A 17,793-nucleotide genomic window follows, 5' to 3' on the forward strand; every position below is an offset into this window, starting at 1 on the left:
AGGTTGGCACTTACTGCAAGAAGCATGCACAGTCAGAGACATGTACCATGTCTAAGGCTCTGGCTTTGGGTTGGGAAGAACCAGGTGGGGTTGGGGGTGGAGGTGGGAGGGGACACTCACCCCTGGGTTAGTCAGCCTCTGGCTGGTCCCAGGCTACAGGTTCATCTGAGCTGGACACCAGCTTGCCCACCCTCCCCTCTGGCCAGGCCCCAGCAGTCATGACCGGCCACTCACAGGATAAGAAGCATTGTCACCATTTTCCATTTAATGAATTTTATCCTTTAAAGATAAGCACACTAAGATAAGAACTTCAGCCTCCTCCTCCCCCCCTTTTTGCTTGCCCATGTAAAAAGGGGTTTCTAGTTTCTTTATCAATAAAAGTTCAATGTTCACCTCAAAGTTGGTGCAGGATCTGAAGCAGAAGTTAGGAGCTGTCCGGAATGACTCCCATCAGCGTCATCAAACAGATTTCTTTCTCATAGACATCAGGAATCATCCCCATTGAGGAATTGATCATGTGAACAGTGTTCTTGCTAAACAGCTTGAATTCATAATAGATAAGCTGCTCCCAAAAGCCGTTGTTGGGCCGGATGGTGGGGCGGCAGGACTTGGTCCACGTGTGGGCGTCCAGCAGCGACATGGAGTGGTACTTCATCAGGTAGGCGAGGCAGAAGGTGGCAGAGCGGCTCACCCCGGCAGCACAGTGTAGCAGCGTTCGGCCTTGCTTCATCTCCACGCTGTGGATGTGATCTGCAATAAAGTCAAAAAAGTCATAGAGGCGCGAGTTGGGAGCATCCGCCAGCGGCACTTTTACGTACTGGATGTCTTCTAAGAACGTGTCGGTCGCCTCCATCGACACGTTGATGACAGTGGTGATGTGGTTGGTAGACAGCATGGCTTTGTCCTTGGCTGCCACAGCGTCGCTGAGGTACAGACTCTTGGTAATCTGGGAGAGGCCATGGGCCGCGGGCTGCCGGACAGCTTGAATCGGAAACGGACACAGAGGCGTTGTCATAGAGGCGGTGGCACAGCAGTCTCTGCGGTGTCCTGGGAGCGAGTTCAGGAAGCAACAGCTCTGTGATGTCTCTGGAGAGGCTCTGGGCGACAATATGCTGGTAACCCACTGGTCACCCTCCTTCTTCACTCCGCCCCTCGATTCCCCTTCCCCACCCCACCTCCCGTCCCTCGAGGGCGTCACAATTCCCCACAGCCCTTCCCATTGGTTCCCATGGCAATGGCAGCTTGCAACATGGAGGACTTGGCCGCAGAGCCAGATCTTCAGAGAAACCCCAGATCTCTCTTTTTAATCTTTCTTCATAGTTACTTATTCTCAGAGCTTATGTCTCGATGTTTTAATGTTCTGTTACCAGATATCTCTTTTATGTTTCAATTATTGGACCACTCTGTACACAGTCTCTATTTTATTAGTGTTGAAGAACAGGGCTTACCCTTGTTCTGCAAAGTAACAGTATCATATTTTACATTGGGGCACAGCATTTGGCTCCTTTGATATGCTAATCTTTATAAAACTGCAGAGAGGTAGGGGTTTCCACTGGCCTTGGTGACCTGGCCTGATACTTCTTTGTTGATTGTAGCCATAGAATTATGCTCCTGCTCTCACACTCATCAGGACTGTTTATTATAAGGGAACATTGCTGATACATAGCCCTTTATGGTGAAGTTGGCCTGTGGTGAACAGTTGTGATTAATTTAGCTATGTTGCTGTCCGTTTGTGCATACGGCCCGAATGATTTACCACCTGATTCTGCTTTATTACCTGAAACAACAGCTCAAATTATCTTGTCTGAAAGTGAAAGTGAAGTCGCTCAGTCGTGTCCAACTCTTTGCAACCCCATGGACTGTGGTCCACCAGGCTCCTCGGTCCATGGGATTTTCCAAGCATGAATACTGGAGTGGGTTGCCATTTCCTTCTCCAGGGGATCTTCCCGACCCAGGGAAGATCTTGTCTTGCCAATCTTGTCTACATTATCCCAAAAGAATGCCCACCTGCTTTGTAAACAGCATATCATTTTGACCACTACTGATGGTCTCTTCCCAGTAATGTTAAAAATTCTGGAGCAAGTCAATGCTATGTCATACCTGGGCCAAAAATAGATTTTTAAAATGCTCCCTGAGATTTGCATTTCGTCTCAGCTAAGATTTTTGTAGGATTTGAAGATTTGAAATAACTATAACCTAAAACTAACAAATTATTTCATAGAGCAGCTCTGAGATCCATTACTTCCCCATCATTCCTTATCATTTTGGGTTATGTGCAAAGTTTGCTCCTTAAACTTTAAAAATGTTATAAAATTATTGGGGGAGAGGGCCTCCCCTGGTGGCTCAGTAGTAAAGAATCTTCTTACAGGAGACCTGGGTTCGATCTCTGGGTTGGGAAGATCCCCTGGAGAAGGAAATGGAAACCCACTCCAGTATTCTTGCCTGGAGAATTCCATGGACAGGGGAGCCTGGCAGGCTACAGTCCATGGGAGTTGCAGAAGAATCGACTTAGCAACTAAACAACAACAACAAAATTAGGGGACTTCCCTGGTGGTCCAGTGGTCAAGACCCTGCCTTTCCAATGCAGAAGGCTTGGGTTTGATCACTGGTAAGGGAAATAAGATTCCACATGCAGCGTAGCCAAAAGATATTTTTTTTAATGTAGTAAAATTAACCAAAAGAATTCCATACACTATTCTTAAAGACAAGTGTGGCTCATATTAGATTCATGTATTTTTCCAGTCAATATTTTGTGATGCCCTTTCATCTGAGGGATGTTGGATGTCTTCAAACTCCACTGTAGATCTTTTCTTGGATGGATGAGGAGATCATGTTTCCTCCTCTTGAGTTTGGAAACTGATCACTTTCAAATTTCCACTTACCTTTACTTTTTCTTATTATTTAGGGGGGAAAAATGTACAGGGGACTCGCTTAAGAAAATACTCTCTACCTGACACTGGGAAAAGACCCTGAGTGTCAAGAATCAGTTAACATTCCGATTTCTCTATTCAGTAGTCGAGGCCCCTTCCTTTTTGATCTAAGCCTGCCTTTCTAATCTCATTCATTCATTTACTCACTAAATTTTTCTTAAGAATCTATTGTGTGCTAGGCATTTTCACTTTTATAAATCTTCAGTTCTGACCAAACAAATCAAATGTTCGTGGTAATTGCAACATACACATTCCTGCTTTCTTACCTTTGCTCATGCCATTCCTCTTGCTTGAGAAAACATTCTCACTCCTGCCTGTTTACTGAATCCTTTCCAGGCCTCAAGAATGAGCTTGATTAATTAAAAAAAAAAAAAATCAGCTGAGCATCCAATCTGTGTCAGGTACAGTTCTAGCATTGTGTAAATCCAACACAGCGCACCCAGGCTCAGATATCAAAGAACTTATAGTTTAGTCTGAGAGATACATAATCATGAAAGAGTCTAGAAGAGAGGATGATTCATTGTTTTATGTGTGTGTCTGCTGGGACTAGGGGGTGGTGGGTGAGGGGGGCAGATATCACGAAAGGCTTCACAGAAAACATGACCTGGAACAAAGCTTTTTTGTTCATTTGTTTGCTTTTCTTATTTATTGTTTATTCTGTTCACGTTTTTGTTTTGAAAAATTTCAAACCTACAGCAAGGGTGCAGAATAGAATATGAGTGCCCGTTCACCCTTCACCTATAATTTCTCTATTGTTAACACTCTGCCATCACATTTCCAAACACACCCGTATTTATCTGTTTGCTTGCTTTCTTTTTGCTGAGGCATTGCTAACTGCAGATAGAGCAACACTTCAGCCCTTTCAGCACATTCTAAGAACAAGGACAGCCTCCTCTACAACCAGAATACAATGACTATATTCAGGAAATTTAACATTGACCCGATATTATTATCTAAAATATAACCCATATTCAAAAATCACCAATCCTCCCAATAATGTTATTTGGAACTGTTTTATTTTCCCTTTGATTCAGAATGGAAACAAGGACCACATTGCATTTAGCTGTCATGCTTCTTGAGCACTATTTAATTTGGAGCTGTTTCTGAGCCTTTTGTTTTGCTTTGGTTTTTCCTGGCCGCTGATGTTTTTCAAGAGTCCAGGCCAGTTTTGCAGAACATCTTTCCATTTGGAAGTGTTTGATCATTCCTTCAGGATTAGATGCAAAGGAACTGTTTTTCACAAGAATAGTACCAGATTGTGTCATTCTCAGTACGTCTCATTGGGAGCAATATGATGTCTGTTTGTCCCATTAATGATGATGATAAATTTGATCACCTGGTTAAGGTGGCATTAGTTAGGTTTCTACATTGTTGTTGTTGTTCAGTTGCTAAGTCTTGTCTGACTCTTTGCAACCCCATGGACTGCAGCCCACCAGGCTTCCCTGTCCTTCACCATCTCCTGGAGCTTGCTCAAACTCACATCCATTGAGTCGATGATGCCATCCATTCTACATTGTACTCACATCCATTGAGTCGATGATGCCATCCATTCTACATTGTAAAGGTAGGTTTTCCTTTTTGTGATTAATAAAGAATAAGTAAGGGTGGTACTTTGAGTTTCTGGGAATATCTTTGGAATAGGACTTGAAGGATGAGTAGAAGTTTTCCAGGCAGATAAGAAGGGGGAAAAGGAAGTATGAGCAAAGGCATAAGGGTATGAAATGATGTCAGGAAGGCAGAGAACAACTCAGGATTACTGGAACAGACAGAGCGAGGCAGAATTGATAGGTGGAATGGCTACAGGAGTGGCAACAGAGATCACAGAGGGCCTTGTGCTTCATCACTTGGGCTTCATCCTGGTGGCACTTTGGAGTATTTTATGCAGAGAAATGGCATAACAGAATTAATTTTAGGATACTCACTTCAGCTATGTAGGTGAATCTGTAGATCAGAAGGTACAGTGGGGAGAAAGGCAGCACTTGAGGGAGTGAGAGCTATTGCAATAGTCTAGATGAGCAATGGCACATCCATTACAGACTCTTTTCTGCCATGGAAGCTGGATCAAATCCAAATAGAATTTACCTCCTCAGATGTACACATGGCCCAGGCCACATAAGAGAATGGAATATCAAACTTTCTGTGGGTCAGTGTCTGGAGAGTTTGGGAGTGGGGTAGACAAGTGAAGGCAAGAGGCTGAGGATGTAGGTAATATATTTATATTGAAGAGTGGTGGTGATTTAGTTGTTGTGTCTGACCCCATAGACTGTAACCCACCAGACTCCTCTGTCCATGGGATTTCCCAGGCAAGAATACTGGAGTGTGTTGCCATTTCCTTCTGCAGGGGATCTTCCAACCCAGGGATCAAACCCAGGTCTCCCACTTTGCAGGTAGTCTCTTGCATTGCAGTTGGATTCTTCACTGACTGATCTACCAGGGAAGCCCTGAAGGGTGGTGGTGGTAAGAAAACCTAAAAGAATATGGGATGAGGGCACAGGAGAGCTAGTAGCTAAAAGGAGTTGCATGTTATGTTATCCGATGGACAGATAGGATAGGTAGTCTTGAACAGAAGACTCTAGGGCAAAGGTGGGAGTTGGCTTCCCTGAGTACCAAGAGTTGTATATTAATTCCATTTCCCCGTGGGGCAGAGTCAGTTATATCACTGTATAAAGCCCAGCAGCAAGTCAGCTTCCCAGAACTTGTTGCTGGGCTCAGTCTGGTCCTTAGTTTCTGGATGGTGAAGGGAGACAGATGGATATGAATGTGGAATTCTTCAAATAACACTCTCCAGTCCAGAATACAGCTATTATGAGAAAAAGATTGTGACTTATTTGTTAGGTGAAAAAAACTAGTTTATAAAAAAAGTTGTACTTTTTTTTTGTAAAGGTGAAATATATACATATGTATATTCATCATATATATGTATTTTTTAGATATATATATATCACATGTATATTAAATAGCTATTAATGAGTACTGTTTGTGGAAATATTAGGTATCAAAAGCTGCCCTAGGTATATATGGAGTAAGAATTTCACAAATGTCAGATATTACTTGGTACTATATTTGAGTGGCAGAGAAGGCAGTGGCACCCCACTCCAGTACTCTTGCCAGGAAAATCCCATGGACGGAGGAGCCTGGTGGGCTGCAGTCCATGGGGTCGCTAAGAGTCAAATACGACTGAGCGACTTCCCTTTCACTTTTCACTTTCACACATTGGAAAAGGAAATGGCAACCCACTCCAGTGTTCTTGCCTGGAGAATCCCAGGGACGGGGGAGCCTGGTGGGCTGCTGTCTATGGGGTGGCACAGAGTCAGACACAACTGAAGCGACTTAGCAGGCTTAGCATATTTGAGTGGTGGGATTAAAGGCAATTCTTTTCTTTTTGTGTTTGTCTGTATTTTCAAATTTTCTAAAATCATTTGTGATATCTTTATAATTAGAAAAAATCAAAATGCATTTAGACATCATCAACAGATATCCTTTTTTTTTTGCCTAAAAATTTAGTAAAGTTGAAAAACTAGTAATACTTCATGGTGACAGAATTCAGAGAAATAAGCGCTCTCCTACATCACCAGGGTGGGAGATGAGGGAGAGACAATGGCCAAACCATGTGGTGGGGAAGATGTAGAGCAAAGAAAACTCTGACACTACTGGTAACAGGGAAAGGTGGTACCACCAGTTTGGAGACCAGTCCAGTAAAGTTGAAGATGCAGATAGCCTATGCCCCAGCAATTCCAGCCCAGGTAAAGACTCTTGCTCATAAATGCTAGAAGATGTTTCAGTTCAGTTCAGTTCAGTTCAGTCACTCAGTCGTGTCTGACTCTTTGCGACCCTATGAATCACAGCACACTAGGCCTCCCTGTCCATCACCAATTCCCGGAGTTCAGTCACACTCACGAGTCGGTGATGCTATCCAGCCATCTCATCCTCTGTCGTCCCCTTCTCCTCCTGCCCCCAATCCCTCCCAGCATCAGAGTCTTTTCCAATGAGTCAACTCTTCACATGAGGTGGCCAAAGTACTGGAGTTTCAGCTTTAGCATCATTCCTTCCAAAGAAATCCCAGGGCTGATCTCCTTCAGAATGGACTAGTTGGATCTCCTTGCAGTCCAAGGGACTCTCAAGAGTCTTCTCCAACACCACACTTCAAAAGCATCAATTCTTCGGTGCTCAGAGAATATTTATTGCAGTGTTGTTTATAGTAGTGAAGAAATGGAGACAATGTAAATGTCTACCAAGAAGCAAATGAAAATTTGAGGACAGACATATAATGAATACCATACAAACAGCTATGAAAACAAATGAAGTACAGCTGCCTGTGTAAACCTGGATAAGTCTCGAAAGTATAATGTTGTACAGAAAAAACAAGAGGCAGGAAAAAATGTGCAACAAGAAATTTAAAAACAAGTAGAATAATACCATACATTGTTTACACTTGCCTATACCTATACATGCATATATATATATATGTTAAAAACCTACAAGCAACTGAGAAACACCAAGTTGAGAACAGTGATTCCTCCACGGAAAGAACTGGATCTGGGTGTGTGAGATAGGGTGTTTCAATATGTCTTAATATTTTATTTTCTTAAGATAATAGATCTGAAGCAAACATGACAAAATGTTAAGGTCTGACAAACTGGATGTTGGGTATGCAGGTATTTATTATCATATCCAGCAGACTTTAGGATTGCTTGAAGTATTTCACAATAAAAATGAATGGGGCAAAGTCCACATGTGCTTGGAACTAGCAATTTCCCTGCTGGTAATTTACTTATGTCTTCTAAGGAAGTCCTCACAAATGTGTGCAGAGATTTACCTACCAATATGTTCATTGTAAGTATTATCTACAATATAAAAAGCTGGAGAAAACCTAATCTAGGAATAAGGGCTTCTGTAACTAGATTATGAAATCTTGGTAAGGTAGAATATAATGTGGCTCTTAAAATGACTACCTAGAAAAATATTTATTGTCTTGGAGAAATTTCATACTATCTTGTTAATAGAAAATGCTATAAAACAGTTCGATCTCAATAAAGCTAAGTAATACTTTTTATCTCTATATATGGATTCATAAATAGAGAAAAGCAAATAAGATATACACCAAAATGTCTACAATCATTATCCCTGAGCAGTGTTATTGCAGATGATTTTTATTTTTTTGGATGTCCCAAATATGTATATGATAGATATGTAATAGTTTTATAATTTGAAAAATTATATAGTTTTAAAAGAGACTAATAAAATAGTTTTGATGAGACGTAATATGAAATCGGACAAAAAAGGCAGCAGCTGCAGGATGAAGAACAGACAAAATCAAGAGTGATTTAGAAGGTATAAGTGACAAAATTTTCTAGCAGATTAAGAAGGGAGTGGGGGAAGGGAGGAACATCATGGTGACCTGCTACTTTCTGACTTGGGCAGCTGAGCAGCAAAAGAGATCATTCCCTGAAGTAGGAAATGCTTCAGAAAGATCAGATTTTGCCTGAAAGATGAGCAAGGAGTTCAGTTTGGAACAGGATGAGATTGACAGACTGCAGGACTAGCATTCACAGTGGGGGACTCCTATCCTGGATTCGTTCTTTCCTGTCTACTCCTCAAACAAAAGCCATCATGTTCAGGTACTTGCCCCTTTGTACATAACCATAGGCTTCAGGGGAAACTGCCCCCTTTTCCAGTTTCTAGAGTGGCAAGGAATGGATTCTGATCATTCTAAGCCAGTCATGCAAATCCATTCCTCTTGTCAGTGACTGTTTTAGGGATGGGCAACTTACCAAACTCTGGCAAATGATAAGCTAGTGGAACCAAGCACTTCAGTTTGGGACTTGAACCCACAAGGCCAGGACTTGAACCTGACCAAAACTCTGATTGGGATTTGAACTTATGGCCTTTTAATTAGAATCATTTGCCTGGTGTCTGGACTTACAGAGGCTCAGGTTCTTTGAGTCTCAGTGCTGAAGGAATTCAGTAAGAGGCAAAGTGATAGGCAAGAAGTAGATTTATTAATATAGGACACTTGTGAGGGATACAAGCAGGCTGGCAAGGGGGCTCTGCCCCAAGAATTAAGTGGCTACATTTTTATAATCAAAGAAAAGTGAAGGGAGGGTAGAAGACCACCTTCTTCCTTATTCTTTGAGTAGACATCAGGCTTACATCACTAACTCCTCCTTGGCATCAGGCAAGAGAGTGACCCTGTAAGGTCAAACTAGAACTGTTATGGTGCTTATTCAAATTAGCAGAAGGGTGGTAACGTATGCTAAAATATTTTAAATTATTTCAGGTTCTAGTAAAATGAAGGTCTCCTACTTTGAATTATCACCTTTCCCTTATATTCCTGTCCTTGGTTTTAAGGATCATTATTTTGCTGGACTTGACCAGTAGAATGCAGTTCTCATTTTTTCACTTAATGGCTTGGGCCATATCTTGTGCTTTTATTGATGACTTTATGGTTAAACGTTGTTGTTGTTGTTGAGTGCTAAGTCTTGTCTGACTCATGGACTATAGCCAGGCTCCACCCCATGGATTGTACACCATCAGGCTCCTCTGTCTTTTCTTTGCTTGTCCCAGACAAGAAAACTGGAGTGGGTTGCCAAGCTCGTCCTCCAGGGGAGCTTCCCGACCTCGGATCAAAATCGGGTCTCCTGTACTGCAGGCAGATTATTTAGCATCTGAGCCACCAATTAGGGGAAGCCTGCTGGAAAGGTTTCCTGGCCCCTAAGGAAGAGACAATAGTACTAGACACGGCTTTTCTTCCTCAGAATGGCTTGTTTCTAGATGTCATACCCAGATCTCAGCAGTTATTTTACAGCCTTGTGGGAAAGCAGCCTGAGAGCAAAGCCAGCATCCAGAAGATGCATTTTGAGTCAGAATTTTCTGTCACTCACAGTATTCATCTAAAATAATATAGATAATACTGTGGAGGTGTCCATGAGTAGAGCAAAAGCTTTTGAGAGGGAAAACTTGCCTGAGGTTCTCAGTGGCAGAATCTGGATATCACTGAAAACCTCAGGCAAGTTATTTGGTTGATTTAAATTGTCTTGAAATCATAAGTGTAGTATAAACTATTATATGAGCTATGAACAAAGCTAGTGGAGGTGATGGAATTCCAGTGGAGCTATTTCAAATCCTGAAGGATGATGCTGTGAAAGTGCTGAACTCAATATGCCAGCAAATTTGGAAAACTCAGCAGTGACCACAGGACTGGAAAAGGTCAGTTTTCACTCCAATCCCAAAGAAAAGCAACGCCAAAGAATGCTCAAACTACCACACTCATCTCACACGCTAGTAAAGTAATGCTCAAAATTCTCCAAACCAGGCTTCAGCAATATGTGAACCGTGAACTTCCAGATGTTCAAGCTGGTTTTAGAAAAGGCAGAGGAACCAGAGATCAAATTGCCAACATCCACTGGATCATCAAAAAAGCAAGAGAGTTCCAGAAAAACATATATTTCTGCTTTATTGACTATGCCAAAGCCTTTGACTGTGTGGACCACAATAAACTGTGGAAAATTCTGAAAGAGATGGGAATACCATCTTGAGAAACCTATATGCAGGTCAGGAAGCAACAGTTAGAACTGGACATGGAACAACAGACTGGTTCCAAATAAGAAAATGAATACATCAAGGCTGTATATTGTCACCCTGCTTATTGAACTTATATGCAGAGTACTTCATGAGAAACGCTGGGTTGGAAGAAGCACAAGCTGGAATCAAGATTGCCGGGAGAAATATCAATAACCTCAGATATGCAGATGACACCACCCTTATAGCAGAGAGTGAAGAGGAACTAAAAAGCCTCCTTGATGAAAGTGAAAGAGGAGAGTGAAAAAGTTGGCTTAGAGCTCAACATTCAGAAAACTAAGATCATGGCATCCAGTCCCATCACTTCATGGCAAATAGATGGGGAAACAGTGGAAACAGTGGCTGACTTTATTTTTCTAGGCTCCAAAATCACTGCAGATGGTGATTGCAGCCACGAAATTAAAAGACTCTTACTCCTTGAAAGGAAAGTTATGACCAACCTAGATAGCATATTCAAAAGCAGAGACATTACTTTGCCAACAAAGGTCCGTCTAGTCAAGGCTATGGTTTTTCCAGTGGTCATGTATGGATGTGAGAGTTGGACTGTGAAGAAAGCTGAGTGCTGAAGAATTGATGCTTTTGAACTGTGGTGTTGGAGAAGAGTCTTGAGAGTCCCTTGGACTGCAAGGAGATCCAACCAGTCCATCCTAAAGGAGATCAGTCTTGGATGTTCTTTGGAAGGACTGATGCTGAAGCTGAAACTCCAATACTTTGGCCACCTCATGTCAAGAGTTGACTCATTGGAAAAGACTCTGATGCTGGGAGGGATTGGGGGCAGGAGGAGAAGGGGATGACAGAGGATGAGATGGCTGGATGGCATGAGTTTGGGTAAACTCCGGGAGTTGGTGATGGACAGGAGGCCTGGTGTGCTGTGATTCATGGGGTCGCAAAGAGTCAGACACGACTGAGGGACTGAACTGAACAGAATACTTCATTTATATAAATCCAGACTTATTTTATTTTAAATCTAATAATACAGAAGTTTATAAAGTGAAATGTGAAACTCTCCCTTCCACTCACGCACCAAACCTATTCCTTTATTCAGAGGTAACTGCTGAGAATAATAGATACTGAACACAAGTTCATGTGCCTATAGACAGTGAGGCCAAATAAACCTAAATGTGGGAGTTTGGAGCAGAGGAAGGGTTATTGCAAGGCCAAGCAAGGAGAATGAGTGGCTCATACTCAAAACCCCTAAACTCCTTGATGGTTTGGGGGGAGAAGTTTTTATAGGCAAAATTTGGGGTGAGGGCTGCAGGATGTATGACTTTCCTCTGATTGGTGGGTGATGAGGTAACAGGGTGGTGCTCCAGAAATCTTGTTCTCAGCCTGAACTTACCATCTTCCACCTGGGTGGGGACCTTAGTTCCTGCAGAAGAACTCAAAGATACTCTGATATATATTCCTTGAGCAGGAACCAGGATGCTGCTTTAAAGCTGCACTATTGTTTCCTGACTGCTCCTCCTTTTTTCTGCATTCTCTTACTTTCCTGATGATCAACTGTTTGAATCTTCACTTTGGAACTCTGGGGAGGTCTGGAGGTTGAATGAAGACTATTTCCTACAAACAAGAAACAGAGGACATAAAAAGAATTTGTAGCCAGGGAAGCCCACAGGTTCCTGCTCAGTTTCAGTATAATGAATGTATAACTTCAATGCAGTATAACTTCAATGCAGGAGACCCAGGTTTGATCCCCGGATTGGGAAGATCCCCTGGAGAAGGGAATCGCAACCCACTCCAGTATTCCTGCCTGGAGAATTCCATGGACAGAGCAGCCTGATGGGCTCCAGTCCATGGGGTCGCAAAGAGTTGGACACAACTGAGCACTAACACTTTTTACCTAACACAGATTTTTACCAAAATTAGAAGGAGTATTCAAGATGGTCTAAGGTAAAACAAAGGCCTTGAGTCACACCTGTAATTGCTCTGGTTATGCAAAGAGACAAGGTAGTCATCTTCCAGACGAGAGAAAATAATATGTCAACTGGCCTATGGGAATGCTGGGCAGGAAATACAGACTTAAGGATTGAGATGGTATGTTAGGAGAAAACAAAAACACTTCAAATCAGAAGTCTTGACATCAGACTTCAATTTTCAAGTATTTCGGGCTTCCCTTGTGGCTCAGCTGGTAAAGGATTCGCCTGCAATGCAGGAAACCTGGATTCGATCCCTGGGTTGGGAAGATCCCCTGGAGAAGGGAAATGCTACCCATTCCAGTATTCTAGCCTGGAGAATTCCGTGGACTGTATAGTACATGGGGTCACAAAGAGTCAGATACAACTGAGCGACTTTCACTTTCAGGCATTGATTTCTGAGAAAGAGACTTCTCATGTGGGCAATTCAATGCAGCATGCTCTGATGAGTTGTTTTGGAACATCCTCCAGGATTCTTCAGGATGAGTTGTAGTACCAGAAATTTATTTGTTTAAGGATGAGTAATATAGGAGTAATATAGGACAGCAAGGAGATCAGGCCAGTCAATCTTAAGGGAAATCAACCCTGAATACTGGTTGGAAGGATTGATGCTGAAACCAAAGCTCCGGTATTTTGTTCATCTGATGTGAACAGCCGACTCATTGGAAGTCCCTGATGCTGGGAAAGATGGAGGGCAGAAGGAGAAGAGGGCATCAGAGGATGAGAAGCCTGGATGGCATCACCAGTGCAATGGACATGAACTTGGGAAAACTTTGGAAGATGGTGAGGGACAGGAAAGCCTGGCGTGCTGCAGATCATAGGGTCACAAAGAGTCAGACACAACTGGGTGATTGAACAACAATAATAACAACAATATAGGAGTAATGCCAGGGAAATTAAGGAGTAACTTATTTATGTAATTACACTCTATGTATTAGTCCACAATTTTTCTCACTTGACAATATATCTTGGGTATCTTTTTTTTTGTTGACCTTATTCTTTTGTCAACTGAAAAAAAAATGCACAACCTAAAAGTTGACAATTATGTTTTATGCAGTGGATTTCTGAGGACTTCAAGTCTAGGAGACAGCCTCTCAGATAGCTCTAGAAAAAAATACTCTAAAGAGGTAAGGGAGGAGCCAGGATATATAGGAGTTTTGTACAAAAACCAGGTAGTCAGAATATCAAAAGATTACTGTAATTAAAGAAAACCAAACATCTCAAGTTAATGGATACAGTGCTTTTCTATGTAGGAAGAGGCAAAAGTCTGGGCCCATTGAAATTGTTCCTTCGATATGTACCTCAGCTATCTGGGGCTAGTATCCTGTGTTTTCCTATTCTGAGTCTCCCCAGGGGGTATCATGGGGGAGTGGATGCAATGGCTGATTGCTTGATGGAGGGCATCCTGCCTCCATCCTGAGTTCCCTCAGGGCTCATGATGGAGGTAGTGGTAGTGGCTATAATGTGATGGCTTGATAGCTGTAACATCCTTTGTTTACTGATAGGACAGGCAACATTTTTCTTTCACTTTTTTTTTTCTTTTTAATAACAGAATCCTAATCACTGGACCACCAGGAAATTCCAGACAGGCAACATTTTTCATTCACACTTTTTAAAGGCTGTGTGGTATTCCACAGTATGGTTGTATCATATACTATTTAACCATTACCACCTTGATAGATGTTTCAAATGTGTAGATGTTCACAATATGTCACCTTGAATGTGCCACTTTGGCATATTGATTATTTTGAATTAAAGGTTGGGCTCCAAAATCACTGCAGATGGTGACTGTAGCCATGAAATTAAAAGACATTTGCTCCTTGGAAGTAAAATCATGACCAACCTAGACAGCATATTAAAAAGCAGAGACATTACCTTGCCAGTAAAGGTTCATCTAGTCAAAGCTTTAGTTTTTCCAGTAGTCATGTATAGATGTGAGAGTTGGACTGTGAAGAAAGCTGAGCACCGAAGAATTGATGCTTTTGACCTGTGATGTTGGAGAAGACTCTTGAGAGTCCCTTGGACTGCAAGGAGATCCAACCAGTCCATCCTAGAGGAAATCAGTCCTGAATATTCATTGGAAGGACTGATGCTGAAGCTGAAACTCCAATACTTTGGCCACCTGAAGCGAAGAGATGACTCATTTGAAAAGACCCTGATGCTGGGAAAGATTGAAGGCAGGAGGAGAAGGGGACGACAGAGGATGAGATGGTTGGATGGCATCACCAACTTGATGGACATGAGTTTGAGTAAGCTCCAGGAGTTCGTGATGGACAAGGAAGCCTGGCATCCTGCAGTTCATGGGGTCGCAAAGAGCTGGACACGACTGAGCGACTAAGCCCAAGAAACAGCTGGTACAAGAACACTCTGACCCTCTTTTGTCCCTCAGACAGCAGAGATAAATCTCCCATGTGAAAAATACCCTCCTTGTACCAGGAGGGTGGAGAGCATCCTTATCCGTATCATCAGAGATAGGGAATTTAAGGCAAAAGACTATATAAACAAACCTGGTTTCTACTTCACCGTAGTATTACTCTTACTTGTTAGTTAATATCCCTTGTACATTTTTCTCTAGTATTCTATTGACAACCTACAAAAACTCTTAATAAGGGTTTTAGATTTTGTCTGTTAAAAATTCTCCTGATCTTTTGTTCCTGTTTTTCAACTTTGTTTTTAGGAGCTTTTGCCATGTGTAAACTTAAAATTGTTGTGTTGTTTAATGTGAATCTTTCCCTTTGAAGCTTCTGGGTTTTTGCTTGCCTTGGGAAGACTTTACAACACCAAGATTTAAACAAATGTTCTCTTTTATTTACTTCCAGTATTTCATAGTTTTGTTTTTTATATTGTTTTTTTTTTTTTCCTTAAAAGGGCTTTTTATTATGGAAAATCTGAAAATACTGTGATTTTATGACTGACAATAGGAAATATATATTTGGTCTTCATCCCTGTTTCTGGCAGTGAGCTCTTAAAATCCTTGGAATTTCCTAAATAGTAAGAGTGATAAAGGTGTAATGGGTGACTTTTGTTATTCATATAAGCACACCTGAGTTTATGTTAATGACTTGGCTTTTGGAAAGCCCCTAGGTAACCTAAGGAGGGGAGCTGGTTGCCAGTGGAACCAACCTAAAGATTGAAAGTGAAAGTGTTAGTAACTCAGTCGTGTCCTACTCTTTGTGACCCACCAGGCTCCTCTCTCCATGGAATTCTCCAGGCAAGAATACTGGAGTGGGTTGCCATTCCCTTCTCCAGGGGATCTTCTTGACCCAGGGATTGAATCAGGGTCTCTCACATTGCAGGCAGTTTCTTTACTGTCTGAGCTACCAGGGAAGCCAACCTAAAGGTTCAGTTCAGTTCAGTTCAGTCACTCAGTCATGTCCGACTCTTTGCGACCCCATGAATCACAGCACGCCAGGCCTCCCTGTCCATCACCAACACCCAGCGTTTACTCAAACTCACATCTATCGAGTCAGTGATGCCATCCAGCCATCTCATCCTCTGTTGTCCCCTTCTCCTCCTGCCCCCAATCCCTCCCAGCATCAGAGTCTTTTCCAATGAGTCAACTCTTCACGTGAGGTGGCCAAAGTATTGAAGTTTCAGCTTTAGCATCATTCCTTCCAAAGAAATCCCAGGGCTGATCTCCCTCAGAATGGACTGGTTGGATCTCCTTGCAGTCCAAGGGACTCTCAAGAGTCTTCTCCAACACCACAGTTCAAAAGCATCGCTTCTTCGGCACTCAGCTTTCTTCACAGTCCAACTCTCACATCCATACATGACCACTGGAAAAACCATAGCCTTGACTAGACGGACCTTTGTTGGCAAAGTAATGTCTCTGCTTTTGAATATGCTATCTAGGTTGGTCATAACTTGCCTTCCAAGGAGTAAGCGTCTTTTAATTTCATGGCTGCGATCACCGTCTGCAGTGATTTTGGAGCACAAAAAAATAAAGTCTGACACTGTTTCCACTGTTTCCCCATCTATTTCCCATGAAGTGATGGGACCAGATGCCATGATCTTAGTTTTCTGAATGTTGAGCTTTAAGCCAACTTTTTCACTCTCCACTTTCACTTTCATCAAGAGGCTTTTGAGTTCCTCTTCACTTTCTGCTATAAGGGTGGTGTCATCTGCATATCTGAGGTTATTGATATTTCTCCCAGCAATCTTGATTCCAGCTTGTGCTTCTTCCAGCCCAGCATTTCTCATGATGTACTCTGCATATGAATTCAATAAGCAGGGTGACAATATACAGCCTTGACGTACTCCTTTTCCTATTTGGAACCAGTCTGTTGTTCCATGTCCAGTTCTAACTGTTGCTTCCTGATCTGAATATAGGTTTCTCAAGAGGCAGGTCAGGTGGTCTGGTATTCCCATCTCTTTCAGAATTTTCCACAGTTTATTGTGATCCACACAAAGGCTTTGGCATAGTCAATAAAGCAGAAATAGATGTTTTTCTGGAACTTTCTTGCTTTTTCCATGATCCAGCAGATGTTGGCAATTTGATCTCTGGTTCCTCTGCCTTTTCTAAAACCAGCTTGAACATCTGGAAGTTCACGGTTCACGTATTGCTGAAGCCTGGCTTGGAGAATTTTGAGCATTACTTTACTAGCGTGTGAGATGAGTGAATTGTGCGGTAGTTTGAGCATTCTTTGACATTGCCTTTCTTTGGGATTGGAATGAAAACGGACCTTTTCCAGTCCTGTGGCCACTGCTGAGTTTTCCAAATTTGCTGGCATATTGAGTTCAGCACTTTCACAGCACCATCTTTCAGGATTTGAAATAGCTCTACTGGAATTCCATCACCTCCACTAGCTTTGTTCATAGTGATGCTTTCTAAGGCCCACTTAACTTCACATTCCAGGATGTCTGGCTCTAGGTGAGTGATCACACCATCGTGATTATCTTGGTCATGAAGATCTTTTTTGTATAGTTCTTCTGTGTATTCTTGCCACCTCTTCTTAATATCTTCTGCTTCTGTTAGGTCCATACCATTTCTGTCCTTTATCGAGCCCATCTTTGCATGAAATGTTCCCCTGGTATCTCTAATTTTCTTGAAGAGATCTCTAGCCTTTCCCATTCTGTTGTTTTCCTCTATTTCTTTGCATTGATCACTGAGGAAGGCTTTCTTTTCTCTCCTTGCTATTCTTTGGAACTCTGCACTCAGATGCTTATATCTTTCCTTTTCTCCTTTGCTTTTTGCTTCTCTTCTTTTCACAGCTATTTGTAAGGCCTCCCCAGACAGCCATTTGCTTTTTTGCATTTCTTTTCCGTAGGGATGGTCTTAATCCCTGTCTCCTGTACAGTGTCACGAATCTCCGTCCATAGTTCATCAGGCACTCTATGTATCAGATCTAGTCCCTTAAATCTATTTCTCACTT

The 17,793-nt window shown here is 42.1% G+C and overlaps 1 protein-coding gene across 1 annotated transcript; it reads right to left on the reverse strand.

The window, feature by feature from the left end:
• Positions 1–245: 245 nt before the first annotated feature.
• Positions 246–1,175, reverse strand: DUSP21 (dual specificity phosphatase 21). The gene has a single exon (XM_061408860.1). The coding sequence runs from the start codon at positions 1,013–1,015 to the stop codon at positions 425–427; it is 591 nt and encodes a 196-aa protein (XP_061264844.1). The 5' UTR covers positions 1,016–1,175; the 3' UTR covers positions 246–424.
• Between the last annotated feature and the right edge of the window lie 16,618 nt (positions 1,176–17,793).

Source organism: Bos javanicus, chromosome X (genome assembly GCF_032452875.1).
Source record: "Bos javanicus breed banteng chromosome X, ARS-OSU_banteng_1.0, whole genome shotgun sequence".
Classification (NCBI taxonomy): Eukaryota; Metazoa; Chordata; class Mammalia; order Artiodactyla; family Bovidae; genus Bos; species Bos javanicus.